The sequence below is a fragment of the Schistocerca piceifrons genome, chromosome X, assembly GCF_021461385.2.
Source record: "Schistocerca piceifrons isolate TAMUIC-IGC-003096 chromosome X, iqSchPice1.1, whole genome shotgun sequence".
In the NCBI taxonomy this organism is placed as follows: domain Eukaryota; kingdom Metazoa; phylum Arthropoda; class Insecta; order Orthoptera; family Acrididae; genus Schistocerca; species Schistocerca piceifrons.
The window spans coordinates 63,883,663-63,898,022 of record NC_060149.1 but is presented as its reverse complement, the minus strand read 5'-3'; the positions used below and the strand labels follow the sequence as shown (position 1 = coordinate 63,898,022).

The window sequence follows — 14,360 nt, the reverse complement described above, 5'->3', positions numbered from 1 at the left end:
TTGTTGACGTAGCCACAACCTCACCTCTGCTTGCACCTATTCATCACTATCAATGTGAAGTTGTCGAATGTGTTCTTTAAGTTTTGAAAACAGGTGAAAATCGGATGTGGCTAAGTCGAGACGATATGGAGGATGATGAATGACATTGGACCCAAGGCGTCGGAATGTGGCATATGTCGCAGCGCTCGTGTGTGGTCTGGCATTATCATGTTGACGAAGTCTTCGAATTCGAAACTCGGTTGCAGCACGCTGTTTCTCACGCACCTACATAGTTACGTTACACACTGCCATGTTGCAAGCCCTCCAGGGGCAAATGGCTGCGTATATGCAGACCTGAAGAATTACCGAGCGAGGTGGCGCAGTGGTTAGACACTGGACTCGCATTCGGGAGGACGACGGTTCAATCCCGCGTCCGGCCATCCTGATTTAGGTTTTCCGTGATTTCCCTAAATCGCTCCAGGCAAATGCCGGGATGGTTCCTTTCAAAGGGCACGGCCGACTTCCTTCCCCGTCCTTCCCTAAACCGTCGAGACCGATGACCTCGCTGTCTGGTCTCCTTCCCAAAAACAACCCCCCCCCCTCCCCCAACCTGAAGAATTAAGATGTAGAATGTTAATAACGTTTGTTTTACTTAAAAAGTCTGAAGAGTTTTCACATAAAAAATTGGGCAGCATTATTTTTCAGCGCTTCTTCGTACAATATCTTCTTCCTCCTATTATTGTTTTCTTTGCCTCACCCTGTATTGGCTTTGTTATCGTTCATCTTGCGCTTTGTGGGATTAATGCTATCTGCAAGAAAATACGTGAGAGTAATTTATAGCACAAATATATACCTAGTGAAAGATATTTACCTGTAATGTGAGATCATTGGTAGACAGCACCCGGTTGTACTCAAATTTTACTCCGAGATCCTTGACCAACTCCACTTCAAACATAACGGCGTCGTACGGCAGGCGGTACTGTGGTATTTCGGAGGAACTGCAAAAAGATAGAACACCGAGATAATGAGCAAATGAGCTGACCCACAGGAAAACCTGCACATTCTTTATCACAGATGTTGCAAATAGTCATAAGATTAGTGTATCTACAAATACTACGGTTACATGTATATTCTGCAAGCCACCTTGCGGTGTATGGCGGAGGTTACTCCTGGTAGCACTAACTTTTCCCCTTTCCCCTGTTCTGTTTATAACTGGCGCATAGGACTGTCGGTAAAACTCCACATGACATCTAGTTTAACTAATTTTCTCGTTGTGATCACTTTGCGCGATGTATGTAGGAGATAGTAATATGTTGTCAGTCTCTTCTTGGAACGTAAACTCTCGAAATTTGAACAGTAAACCTCTCCGTGATAGGCATTGCCTCTCTTGTAGCGTCTGTCAATGGAAGTTTGTTGAGCATCTCCGTAATGCTCTGTTCGGAACCGCGCTGCTGCGACGGTCGCAGGTTCGAATCTGCCTCGGGCGTGGATGTGTGTGATGTCCTTAGGTTAATTAGGTTTAAGTCGTTCTAAGCCTAGGGGACTGATGACCTCAGCAGTTAAGTCCCATATTGCTTAGAGCCATTTGAACCGTTTGAACCGTAATGCTCTCCCGCCAAGTAAACGGCCCTGTGACGAAACGCGCTACTCTTCGTACAATCTTCTCTAACTGTTCTATTAATCGTACTTGATAAAGGTCCCAGATAAATAGACAATATTCAATAATGGATCAAACGACTGGTTTGCAAGCATCTTCTTCCGTGGATGAATTACGTTTCCTTAAGATTCTCTCAGTGAGTATCAATCTGGCATCTGCTTTACCTCCTGTTTGTTTAATGCAGTCAATGTCGCTCGGGATGGTCAGTCGTAGGTATTTCGCGGAAGTTACTGTTCCCAGTAAAGAGTCGCTAATAGTGTAATCTAACAGTAGTTGATCTCTTAGCCTATTTACGCTCAATACGTTGGATTTCTTCACGTTCAGGGTCAACTGCCAGCCCTGCACACATCGTCGATCCTGTTCAGATTTTCCTGCATTTCGCGACAGTCTCCTGGTGCTGGACTTTATTTTATTTTATACGTGTAGTTCCGTAGGACCAAACTGAGTAGCAAATCCCCATGGTCATGGAACGTGTTATTACATGAAATTACAGCAGGAAAGTAATAACAGATAAAATAAAATGTTAATGAATCCTAACAAGACGTCAGGCTATAAGTTTATGTAAACGTAGTCAACAATATAACACAGGAATCAGCCTACTTTTTCAAGGAACGCCTCGAGAGAATAGAAGTTATACCATAAGAGGAAATTCTTCAGGTCAGATTTGAAAGCGCGTGGATTACTGCTAAGATTTTTGAATTCTTATGGTAGGTTATTGAAAATAGATGCACCAGAATACTGCACGCATTTCTGCACTAGAGTCAAGAAAGTGCGGTCCAAACGCAGATTGGATTTCTGCCAAGTATTGACTGAGTGAAAGCTGCTAATTCTTGGGAATGAGCTAATACTGTTAGCAAGAAACGACAGTGAGGAATATATATATTGAGAGGCCGTCAGAATACCCAGGATAATGAACAGGAGTCGACAAGAGGTTCGCGAACTTACACTACTCATTGCCCGATCTGCCCGTTTCTGAACCAAAAATATCCTTTGAGAATGGGAAGAATTACCCCAAACTACATGATACCATACGTCATAAGCGAATAAAAATAAGCAAAATAAGCGACTTTACGTGTCGAACTATCAATTACTTCAGATACTCTTCTAATATTAGAAATGGTAGCATTAAGTTTTTGAACAAGATCCTGAACGGGAGATTTCCACGATATTTTAGTATCTATCTGAAAACCTAGAAATTTGAACTGTTTAGTTTCGCTACTCATACACTATGTGATCAAAAGTATCCGAACACCCCCAAAAACATAGTCTTTCATATTAGGTGCATTGTGCTGCCACCTACGCCCAGGTACTCCATATCAGCGACCTCAGTAGTCATTAGACATCGTGAGAGAGCAGAATGGGATGCTCCGTGGAACTCACGGATTTCGAACGTGGTCAGGTTATTGGGTGTCACTTGTGTCATACGTCTGTACGCGAGATTTCCACACTCCTAAACATCCCTAGGTCCACTGTTACCGATGTGATAGTGAAGTGGAAACGTGAAGGGACACGTACAGCACAAAAGCGTACAGGCCGGCCTCGTCTGTTGACTGACAGAGACCGCCGACAGTTGAAGAGGGTCGTAATGTGTAATAGGCAGACATATATCCAGAACATTACTCAGGAAATCCAAACTACGTCAGGATCCACTGCAAGTACTATGACAGTTAGGCGGGAGATGAGAAAACTTGGATTTCATGGTCGAGCGGCCGCTCATAAGCTGCACATCACGCCGGTAAATGCCAAATGGCGCCTCGCTCGGTGTAAGGAGCGTAAACATTGGACGACTCAACAGTGGAAAAGCTTGCGTGGAGTGACGAATCACGGTACACAATGTGGCGATCCGATGGCAGGGTGTGGGTATGGTGAATACCCGGCGAACGCCATCTGCCAGCGTGTGTAGTGCCAATACTAAAATTCAGAGTCGGTGGTGTTATGGTGTGGTCTTGTTTTTCATGGAGGGGGCTTGCAACACTTGTTGTTTTGCGTGGCACTATCACAGCACAGGCCTACATTGATGTTTTAAGCACCTTCTTGCTTCCCACTGTTGAAGAGCAACTCGGGGCTGGTGATTGCACCTTTCAACATGATCGAGCACCTGTTCATAATGCACTGCCTGTGGCGCAGTGGTTACACGACAATAACATCCCTGTAATGGACTGGCCTGCACAGAGTCCTGACCTGAATTCTATTGAACACCTTTGGGATGTTTTGGTGCGGCGACTTCGTGCCAGGCCACACCGACCGACATCGATACCTCTCCTTAGTGCAGCACTGCGTGAAGAATGGGCTGCCATTCCCCAAGAAACCTTCCAGCACCTGAATGAACGTATACTTGCGAGAGTGGAAACTGTCATCAAGGCCAAGGGTGGGCCAACACCATACTGAATTCCAGTATTACCGATGGAGGGCGCCACGAACTTGTAGGTCATTTTCAGTAGGTGTCCGGATACTTTTGATCACATAGTGTTTGCCCATTCCGTGAAATTAAAACTTCGGGTTTTGTTGAATTGTGTGTTAGAAACTGTAAAAGTGGCTCAGATGGATAGAGCGTCTGCCATGTAAGCAGGAGATCCCGGTTTCGAGCCCCGGTCGGAGCACACATTTTCAACATGTCCCCAATGATGTATATCAACACATGTTTGCAGCTAGGGTGTCGATTTAATAATCATTTCAACCTGCAAAAGCTGAGTCTCACTGTGATTTAGCGTTAGTTTATTTTCTACAAGCCATGAACTTATTTTTGTAGACCCTCTTCGCCAGTTTTGTAAAGGCCTCGTCGCTACGGCTGTGGAAGCCGAGTTGCCGCTGTTGGTACGGTAGGCCGAGTTTGTGAGTTCTTGAAACGGCTTCTGGCGCAGTACACCGCTAAGACAATTTCTCCCTGCTAATATTATACACCGATGCTCCAGGGTCAGGTAACAGGATAGGAGAACGAAGGTTCTACAACGCTGCAACAAATTAGTAACAAAGTCATAAAAATGAGTTAAAACGGTTTACTTATCTTTGTGACTTGTCGAATAATGAAGTTTGCAACACTACTTGTAATACGTATAGCAATGGCTAAGTGCAAATAATCGTTGGTAAACTTCACAGTACATAGCGAATGCAATTTACAACTGTCTGTTCATTTCCAAGAGGTCACTAAACGACGCTCCCTGTCTAAGTCAGCCATGGACGCAAATCTATAGCTAAGTGGGCGAGAGCTGCTCTTCTATCTGTCGATTAGGCTTCTGTCCGTTGTCGTCCGCTCATTGGCGGATTGTACTCGGCCGGCAATTGGCCGAGGCGAAGTCGATATCTTGCTCCTCGCGCAAGTGGCAAGTCTCAACGGCACTGGCATCAGCTCGCGTCTTTGCACCTGCCGTGCTTTTGCCCTGGCTGTGTCTTGTTCGGACGACACAGCACTGATGTTTTGAACTGAGCTATTTGAAACAGTGCCAACGTTGCACACAACACACTTGTCTACCAAGCTAGTGTCATCAGCAAACAGAAATATTTAAGAATTGCCTGCACTACTAGAGGGCATATCATTTATATAAATAAGGAACAGGAGTGGCCCCAGCACAAATCCGTGGGGCACTCCGCCCCTCCTCTATTTAACCGTGCCCCACTCGGACCCCACATCATAGTACAGAAGAGAATGACCTTTTGCTGTCTGTTTTTAAACTAAGAGGTGAACCAGTTGTGAGCTACTCCCCGTATTCCATAATGGTGCAACTTCTTGAACACTATTTTGTGATCAACCCAATCAAACGTCTTACTTAAATAAAAAAAGATGCCTAGCGTTCGAAACCTTTTGTTAAATCCATCCGGTGCCTCACAGGGGAAAGAGAATATAGCGTTTTCAGTTGTTAAAGCACTTCTAAAACCAAACTGTACATCTGATAGCAAATCATGAGGAATAAATTGATCAATTATCCTTACATACACAGCCTTTTCAATAACTTTAAAAAACACGACGGAATAGAAATAGGTCTAAACGTGTCTACGTTATCCCTTCCTCCTTTTTTATAAAGTTGTTTTACTACTGACGACTTTAATCATTCGGGATACTGACCATTCCCAAAGGAAAAATTACAAATATGGCTAAGCACAGGGCTAATATGTAAAGCACAGTACTTTAGTATTCTGCTAGATACTCCACCATATCCATGAGAGTCCATAGTCTTCAGTGATTTAATTATTGACTCACTCTCCCCATTGTCAGTATCACAAATGAATATTTCAGATATCAGTCTCGAAAAAGCCATTTTCCAAGAGAGTTACACGATTCCCTGTAGAAACTAAGTCTTTATTTAATTCACCAGCAATGTTCAGAAAGTGATTGTTAAATACTGTACATGTATCTGACTTATCAGTAACAGAAACGTTTTTACCGTGTACTGACTTTATACCCTCGACCTTGTGCTGCTGACCAGACACTTCCTTCACGACTGACCATATGGTTTTAATTTTATCCCGTGAAATATCTATTCTATTTGCGTACCACATACTCTTTGCCCTACTAGTAACATTTTTAAGCACCTTAAAGTACATCTTGTAATGGGCTACTATAGCTCGAATGTGACTACTTCTAACATTTTGATATAATTCTCACTTTGTTGTACATGATATACGTAACACACTTGTCAGCTACCCAGGCTGCCTTTTACTGCTAGTTCCCTATTTAGAAGAACTTTTAAGAGCATGAGAGATGTGTTAAGGAAAGCATTACATTTGTCATCTGTGTTGTCGCATTAGAAACATCCCGCCACTCTTGTTGCTTCCTATAGACAACAGAATCGTCCACGAATAGCCTCATGGGGTCTCAAACGTAATCCACTAGATCATTAATAAAAACTGTAAACAATAGTGGTCCTATAACACTCCCTGGTGTACTAGCGGAAACGCGTTCACATTTGTCGAATTTGTTCAGCTAAGTAGGCTTACTAGAGGGTCCTAAGGAAGTTCTGTACCAATCTTAAATCTGGTCCGATACTCAGTAAGCTCGTACTTTATTCACTAAACGATAGTGTGGAACTGTATCGAATACTTCTCTAAAGTCAAGAAACACGATCAACCTGAGCGTTCCTCATGGGTGGGCGGAGAGAGCTGACTTCTGCAAAATCACTATATGTGGAATCCACGTTGATTGTTATAGAAGAAGCTTCGTTCTCCAGGTAGGCTATCATGTGTGAGAATAAAACATGTTCCATAATACAACAATAGATAAATATCAGCGATATAGGTCGGTCCGACAGTTTTCTTGAAACGGGAATGACCTGTGCTTTTTTCCAATTGCGAAGTACTCTTCGTTGCTCCAGTGGCCCACGAAAAACTACTGCTAGAATGGGAGCAAGTTCTTTTGCAGAACCTCACAGGTATCTCATTCGGTACAGTTGCCTTTCCATTGGTCAACACTGTTAACTCACTTTCTATTCCGTGATCGATTTATGCCATTTCGGCATCCATCCGATGATTAAAAGGAAGCCGGCCGCTGTGGCCGAGCGGTTCTAGGCGCTTCAGTCCGGAACCGCGCTGCTGCTACGGTCGCAGGTTCGAATCCTGCATTGGGCATGGATGTGTGTGATGTCCTTAGGTTAGTTAGGTTTAAGTAGTTCTAAGTCTAGGGGACTGATGACCTCAGATGTTAAGTCCCATAGTGCTTAGAGCCATTTGAACCATTAAAAGGAACAATTTCGGAAGATCCCATCTGCTGATTAAATGAAACTATTTCGGAAGACCGAATTCAATATTTCGGCCTTCTCTCTGTAGTCTTCCGTTTCGGTGCTATTATGGTCACTTAGCGATTTAGTAGATGGTTTATATTCGCTTACTGACTTTATGCAAGACCGAAACTTATTAAGATTTAGTTAGTTCATTTGGAAAAACCGTAATTTTAAATTCATTGAATGCTTCTCACACCACATTCCTCACACTCATTTTGGCTTCATTTAGCTTTTATTTGTCTACCAGGCTTTGATTTCACTTAAATCGGAGCTGAAGTTCTCTGTGCTCTTCGCAGCAGCTTTCTAACACGCCTATTCATCCACAGTGGATCTTTTCCATCCCTCACAACCTTGCTTGACACATACTTGTCTAAGGCATGTTGTACAATACCTTCGAGTTTTACTCAAATGCTCTACATCTTCATCCTCTGAGTTAAATGTTTGATGATTAGTACTATGATACTCTGCGATTTTTCTCCTGTCACTGTTGCCAACCAAAGATAATTTCCCACCTGTTCAAAAATTCCATGTAAAATCAGTACTTATTGCTGTTGTCACAGCCTTATAATCGCTAATTCCCTTTTCATCGTTAACTAATTCGAAAAGTTCGGATCTGTTAAGTTATTAGGAGGTCTAAGACATTACACTCAGGTGTAGGTTCTTTCAACTATCTGCTCAAAGTGATTTTCGGACAAGACATTCAGAAAAGTCTCACACGAATCCATTTCGGTGATACCAATTTGCCGCGCGGTTTGAGGCGCCACGTCACGGAGCGGGCGGCCCCTCCCGCCGGAGATTCAAGTCCTCCCTTGGGGATGGGTGTGTGTGTTGTCGTTAGCGTAAGTTAGTTTAAGTAGTGTGTAAGTCTAGGAACCGATGACCTCAGCAGTTTGGTCCCATAGGAACTCCCACACATTCGAACATTTTTGATTTCGTACCAATTTAGTCGTCTGATTCTCCCATTCTACAGATGACAAGTTGAACTCTATTATAATAGCATGACCAGGAAACTTATTCCTGATATTCTCGAAGACTGCTCTGAAACGCTCTGTCACTGAAGATCTAGATTCAAGTGGTCTATAGAAGCATTCTGTTACTGTCTCCAGAATGAGATTTTCACTCTGCAGCGGAGTGCGCGCTGATATGAAACTTCCTGGCAGATTAAAACTGTGTGCACGACCGAGACTCGAACTCGGGACCTTTGCCTCTCGCGGGCAGGTGCTCTACCATCTGAGCTACCCAAGCAAGACTCACGCCCCCTCCTCACAGCTTTACTTCTGCCAGTACCTCGTCTCCTACCTTCCAAACTTTACAGAAGCTCTCCTGCGAACCTTGCAGAACTAGCACTCCTGAAAGAAAGGATATTGTGGAGACATGGCTTAGCCACAGCCTGGGGGATGTTTCCCGAATGAGATTTTCACTCTGCAGCAAGGTTCGCAGGAGAGCTTCTGTAAAGTCTGGAAGGTAGGAGACGAGGTACTGGCAGAAGTAAAGCTGTGAGGACGGGGCGTGAGTCTTGCTTGGGTAGCTCAGATGGTAGAGCACTTGCCCGCGAAAGGCAAAGGTCCCGAGTTCGAGTCTCGGTCCGTCACACAGTTTTAATCTGCCAGGAAGTTTCATATCAGCGCCAGGAAGTTTCATCATGTTACTGTGTTTGACGCACTTTTGATGCTTCTTTTTACCCAGACTACTTCACATTCGGAATCTGTAACAATTGAACTATATATTACTGAATTATTTACTGTAAAAAGTATACCGCATAAAAAGACGCACCACGAAGGAATTAGACATGCAGTACAAACTCTCTCCTTATGCGGGCGGGCATTGTCTTGCTGAAATGTGAGCTCAGAATAGCTTGCTATGAAGGGAAGCCAAAAGAGATATAGAATATCACCGTCGCATCGCTGTGCTGTAAGAGTGCCGCGTATGATAACCAAAGGTGTTCTGCTATGAAATGAAATGGCGTCTCAGACCATCACTCCTTGTAGTCGGGCCTTATGGCTGGCGACAGTCGCGTTGGTATCCCACCATTGTCCGGGAAACTCACTGAATGGAGTAGAACTGTTTTCAGCCATGAGTCCCGCTTCGAACTGAGCCCCGATGACTAACGAAGACCTGAGTGGAGACGCCCCGGACAGTGTGGGTTACCAACCTGACTGTCGCCTGTCGTTTGCCCCGACACCTGGGAGTGATGGTCTGGGTTGCCACTTTATTTTGTAGCAGGATACCTTTGGTTGCTATCCGCGACACTCTCGCAGCACAGCGTACGTCGACGATATTCAATGCCCTTCATGGCAAGCCAGGTAGGGTTTACATTTAGGCAAGATAATGTCAACCCACAGATGGTGAGAGTTTTCTCTGCTTGGCCAGCAAGGTCGCCAGATATCTTCTCAGTTGAGAACGTTTGAGGCATTATGGGTAAAGGCCTCTAACCATCTCGGGATGTTGACGATCTAAAGCGCCAATTGGACAGTATTTGCCACGATGTCCCTCAGGAGGCCAAGCTGAATAGCTGCTCGCATAAGTGCCAGAGGTGATCTAACGCGTTGTTAACTTGCTCAATTTGTGAAGCTCTTTATTTTGAACAAATGATCCAAATTTTCTGAAATTGCAGTCAATTGTTTGTCTGCACATGCAAATAACATCTACCGATTTCGGACCCATTCTCATAATTCCTACGTGGTAAAAAGTTTTTTCTTTTCTTTTTTGTCTTAGAGTGTGTATTTCAATTTCAATTTAGAATTTTAATCACCTTTCGGTTCCTCATACTTTCTTGGCATTCCTACCTTCAACAAGTGATAACAATTCTGGAACTTTACCATGGATGCTCTTGCGGTTTACTAATATATATTTACTTGTTCCTAACCTGCAAGCACGAACATTCTGTGAGAATAATGTGACTGATCTATCTTAAATTTCGGCAGGCATTTCATCACCGACTCCAAGGCCTCCATACGTCACACTATCCACATCCACTACTGTTCACAATGTTTGTGTTTAAAATATCTGTATCTTATTATACGATGCCCTACAGACATACATCGACAGGTTAAAAACAAAGATAACATTTTCTCTTCCTGTTGAGGAAATCACATACTGTGCGAGCATTCGGGAATGTGGCCAGTGTGGTATATGGAGGTTTGGATCAGTCCATGGACCGTGCACAGGTAGCCGAAGTGGTTAAGGCGACCGCTCGAGCACCGGTCTGGCACAGATTTTCATATCTCACTAACAAATAGCACAGCCGACGTCACACTGACTTAGCAATTCGCGAATAAATTTTATAATATTTAATACAGCTGGGGATCGTCAGTAGTGCCTGTTCTTTAAAACTTGCATACATGTCTGAAGTACATTATATAATAACATACAGACATCGTAAACTAAAAATGTGGCCATCCATGTAAACTTAGCAACATTCGTCTGCAGTATACAGCCACTGAAAAGCATACATCTTCACATTTAACTGATTTTTATATATTTTAATCATTCATTTCTAAACGGTATTTATTATTTTAAAACAGTCGAATAAGTTTGAAAATTCAAGTAGACTGAAGAGCACAATGGCAACTGACAGCTCGTCTGTCTGAATGAGAAATGAGAAGATCAATACAGAAAAAGAAAAAAAACCCGCTTATGTTGACTGTTCGATGAGTTCCAAGAAGGCACACTAGAACGCTATCTAAATCGAAAAGTGTAGTCTGCAAGGGACCTACGGTGTGTATGGAGGTTACTTAGTGTGTGCCCCTTTCCGATTCCATTCACAGAAAGAAGGATTCCTAGTGTCATCTATTCTGTCATTCAAGTAACACTTGGTGTCACAGGTTTGTAACGCCGGAAATGCATATCCTCCTATTTCCATCTATTGTACTATTATATTTTTTCCTTGTTTTGTTACCTCAAGATATGACATTTCTGTCTCTTTATATATTGTAATTGTTTTACTGTTTGTATATATATACTGTTTGTATATATATATATATATATATATATATATATATATATATATATATATATATATATATTTATGCACTTATGTCGATGTATAATTGGTTTGTTTCGTAAATATTATTTGTCTTTTTACGCTGGGTCTTGCCTAGGGAAAACTGCTATCGAACGATTACATCGATAGGTCGTGTGAAGAATCAAAGTGTGTAGGATCTTTGGTAGTGTTAACTCTGCCGCGTGGAGCGCGGGCAGAGCATGGGGGAGTCTGGCTGGAGTAGCGAGTGAAGCAGGTGTGTTGTGAGAAGCTCCCGCGAGTTGCCGCGCTTTCGGGGTTTGGCAGCATGTAATTGCGCTCGACTTGCGATGATAGTTTCTGACATGGTGTCGCGGACGGGAAGCATTAGCTGGCGCACATCAAGAGCCCGTTTCGTCTGGGGACCGTGTCGAGAAGAAGGCGCGCCAACATCCAGCTTCTGCAACAGCGACGGCCGACAATGAGTGACTGTCGCCACCTCCTCGATCGACGATTTCAAACCTTCAATCAATCAACAAGGAAGACTAAAAGCACGTAAAGTTTCAGAACTGTATGGCAGACCTCAGCTTTTCAAACTGTTCCATTTGCCTCGCAAAATTACAGCAACTTAGCATGAACTTTTGTTGCTCATTGTCCCAATTGCATTACCAAGCAAGGTCCCTTCCTTTTCCGAAATCAACCCGAGTGTCGTTGAAATTCAGACGCCAGCATTAAAGTACAATCATTCCATTTCACTGCTTTAATTTCAAAGTTCAGTTTAAGTATTCATAGCTGGCTACAATATTTAGATTACGCAAGCACAAATTAAGAGTGCGAGTTTTGTTACCGTATTTTAGCTTACCTGTGACTGCAGCTCAGCTTGGTACGTACTAAATCTTACTATTGTTAATTGTTCAGAATCATTTAATTCAAGTTCAAAGCTAAATCTCTTATTTCTAAATTGCGTAGATTCAAGTAGCTTTTGAAATGATTGTTGAGGTAGCCCAAGACTAACCGTATTTTACTGAATTTCGATGTGCTTAAGAAAGAAAGCTTCTTATTAATTTCAGTCACTAAATTAACTTTCAGTTTTCCGGTTTTATTAATTCTTTTGCTAAATTAAGTCAGAGTGCAGCGAAAGTTATTACTTCTGACAAACTTTCAGTTTTCACACTACACGTGTCAACCTTCAGTTGCCACGCTTCTAGTGCTAATTATATGTGTAATTACCTTTCTTTTTCAGTTACTATAGTAATTGTCCTTGGGACTGGCGACCGTAATTTCCCCCAAATCTCAAATATCTAATTACCGCTAGTTAATTGTTAACGTAACGGCCGCACATTTACTTTCTTCAATAACTTTACCCCTTTTCAAAATTAATTTCCACCAGTTTCATTTGCATTTTTCCTTTCATTTAGATGTAACCCTTTCCTCCCTCTTTACCGACAGATTAACTTCGGTGACGATTGCTTTTCCCAAATTTCCATTAGGTACACGCGGTTTAAGTTTTCACTGTCATTAAGGTCGATAAGGGAGGGGGAGGTTACACGTGGCGACCTGGTGACAGGACAATCTTCAGTTTTGAGGTTGTTCTGGACACGAATTTTGTATGGTGCAAATCTCGTAACAAAGTACTGGTTACGTACAGGCCGTTGCGTCAGCGAGAATAAGTAGTGGGAGTAATCCTAACTATATTTGAGATTTGGCATTTATATTGAAAATTATTAAAATGAGTGAAGGCAACAATTGCCAAAATTTGGTAGACTTGGATACGGAACAATCGGTCGAACAGTGGGAAACGCGCACAGCGGTACCCATTGTTCAGGGGCAGGCGGCGAGCATGAAAGACGCGACCGCCGAAACGCAACAAAGAGCAGAAATGGAATTCCAAACTTTAGAAAATGTTTCGGAATCGGAAGTGAAAATCAAATCTGAATCCCGTGATGACGAATACGTAGTGAAAATTAAAGAGGAAGCCGGTACGGAAGTAAAACCGGTAGTTTCCGGGAATTTAACTCATTTATTGAATGTTTTGATTAACGAAAATAAGAAGCGCAGGCTGCCAAGCAAGAAGCTCAAGCTGCCAAGCAAGAAGCTCAGTCTGAAAAAATTGAACGGATGCTAGACAATCAGAACAAAGCTATTAACGTTGTTAACAACAATGTTGGAGTTGTTAACACAAAAGTTGATAAAATCAAAGAAGATATTGTTGTAATTAATACCGAAATCGGTAATCTTAAACAGGAAATGATAGGCGTTCAGGCGGAAATTGCGAGCATAAATACTCGTTTTAATTCCGAAATTAGCAGAATAGAGAAAAGTGTAGGAGAATCAGTTGCTCCGATCATCGAGAATAAGGTGACGGAACAAATTCAATTAGTGAAAAAAGAGGATCAAAAGAAGGTGGAAACTTTAAAGGCTTTAGTATCCGAAGTAGATACCAAAGTGACGAAGCAGGCTAATACCTGCGAAGAGAAAAAAAGGGAAGTAGAAACGCTTGCGACAACCACTTGCCAAGTAATTACGAGAGTGTCGGAATTAGAAAAGAAACTTGACGAAAAACAGAGCTATGTGCCAATCTATGCACATAGTTCGGAATTGTTGACGAAAGAGGAGCGGTTCGACCCCTTGAAAAAAGGCGGTATACACGCGATGGATTTCATTAAGAATTGTGAAAGGGTTTTACCCAGATCATGGACTAATGAGAGAAAAATTAATGCGATTATTGATGTGTTGGCTGGTGATGCCAAGCGTTGGGGCTTAAACCTCAACATTACGAACCTGACTTTTGACGAATTTATAAATTTGTTTCTGGCTGAATACTGGTCAGAACAAAAACAGCAAAGTGTCTGGCGCGAATTTGTCGTATCGAGGCCTTTCGATGCGAATTCGCGCGGTTCGATGAAGAAGTTTTGTGAGGGCTGGATCCGCAAGTTGGAATATTTGCGCGATCGCCGCACGGAATCCGAAATAGTCTGGGAACTCTACAAAAAGCTTCCAGATGATACAAAACGCTACGTAGGAAGCAATTACAGGACAATAAATGATTTCC

At 42.7% G+C, this 14,360-nt stretch overlaps 1 protein-coding gene across 1 annotated transcript in view; it reads right to left on the bottom strand.

The window, feature by feature from the left end:
- Nucleotides 1–14,360, bottom strand: part of LOC124721738 (dihydropyrimidine dehydrogenase [NADP(+)]) — a 295,913-nt gene that overhangs the window by 184,641 nt on the left and 96,912 nt on the right. The window contains exon 6 of the mRNA XM_047246840.1: nt 851–977. Within this exon, the coding sequence (XP_047102796.1) occupies nt 851–977 (127 nt within the window). The remainder of the gene's footprint in view (nt 1–850; nt 978–14,360) is intronic.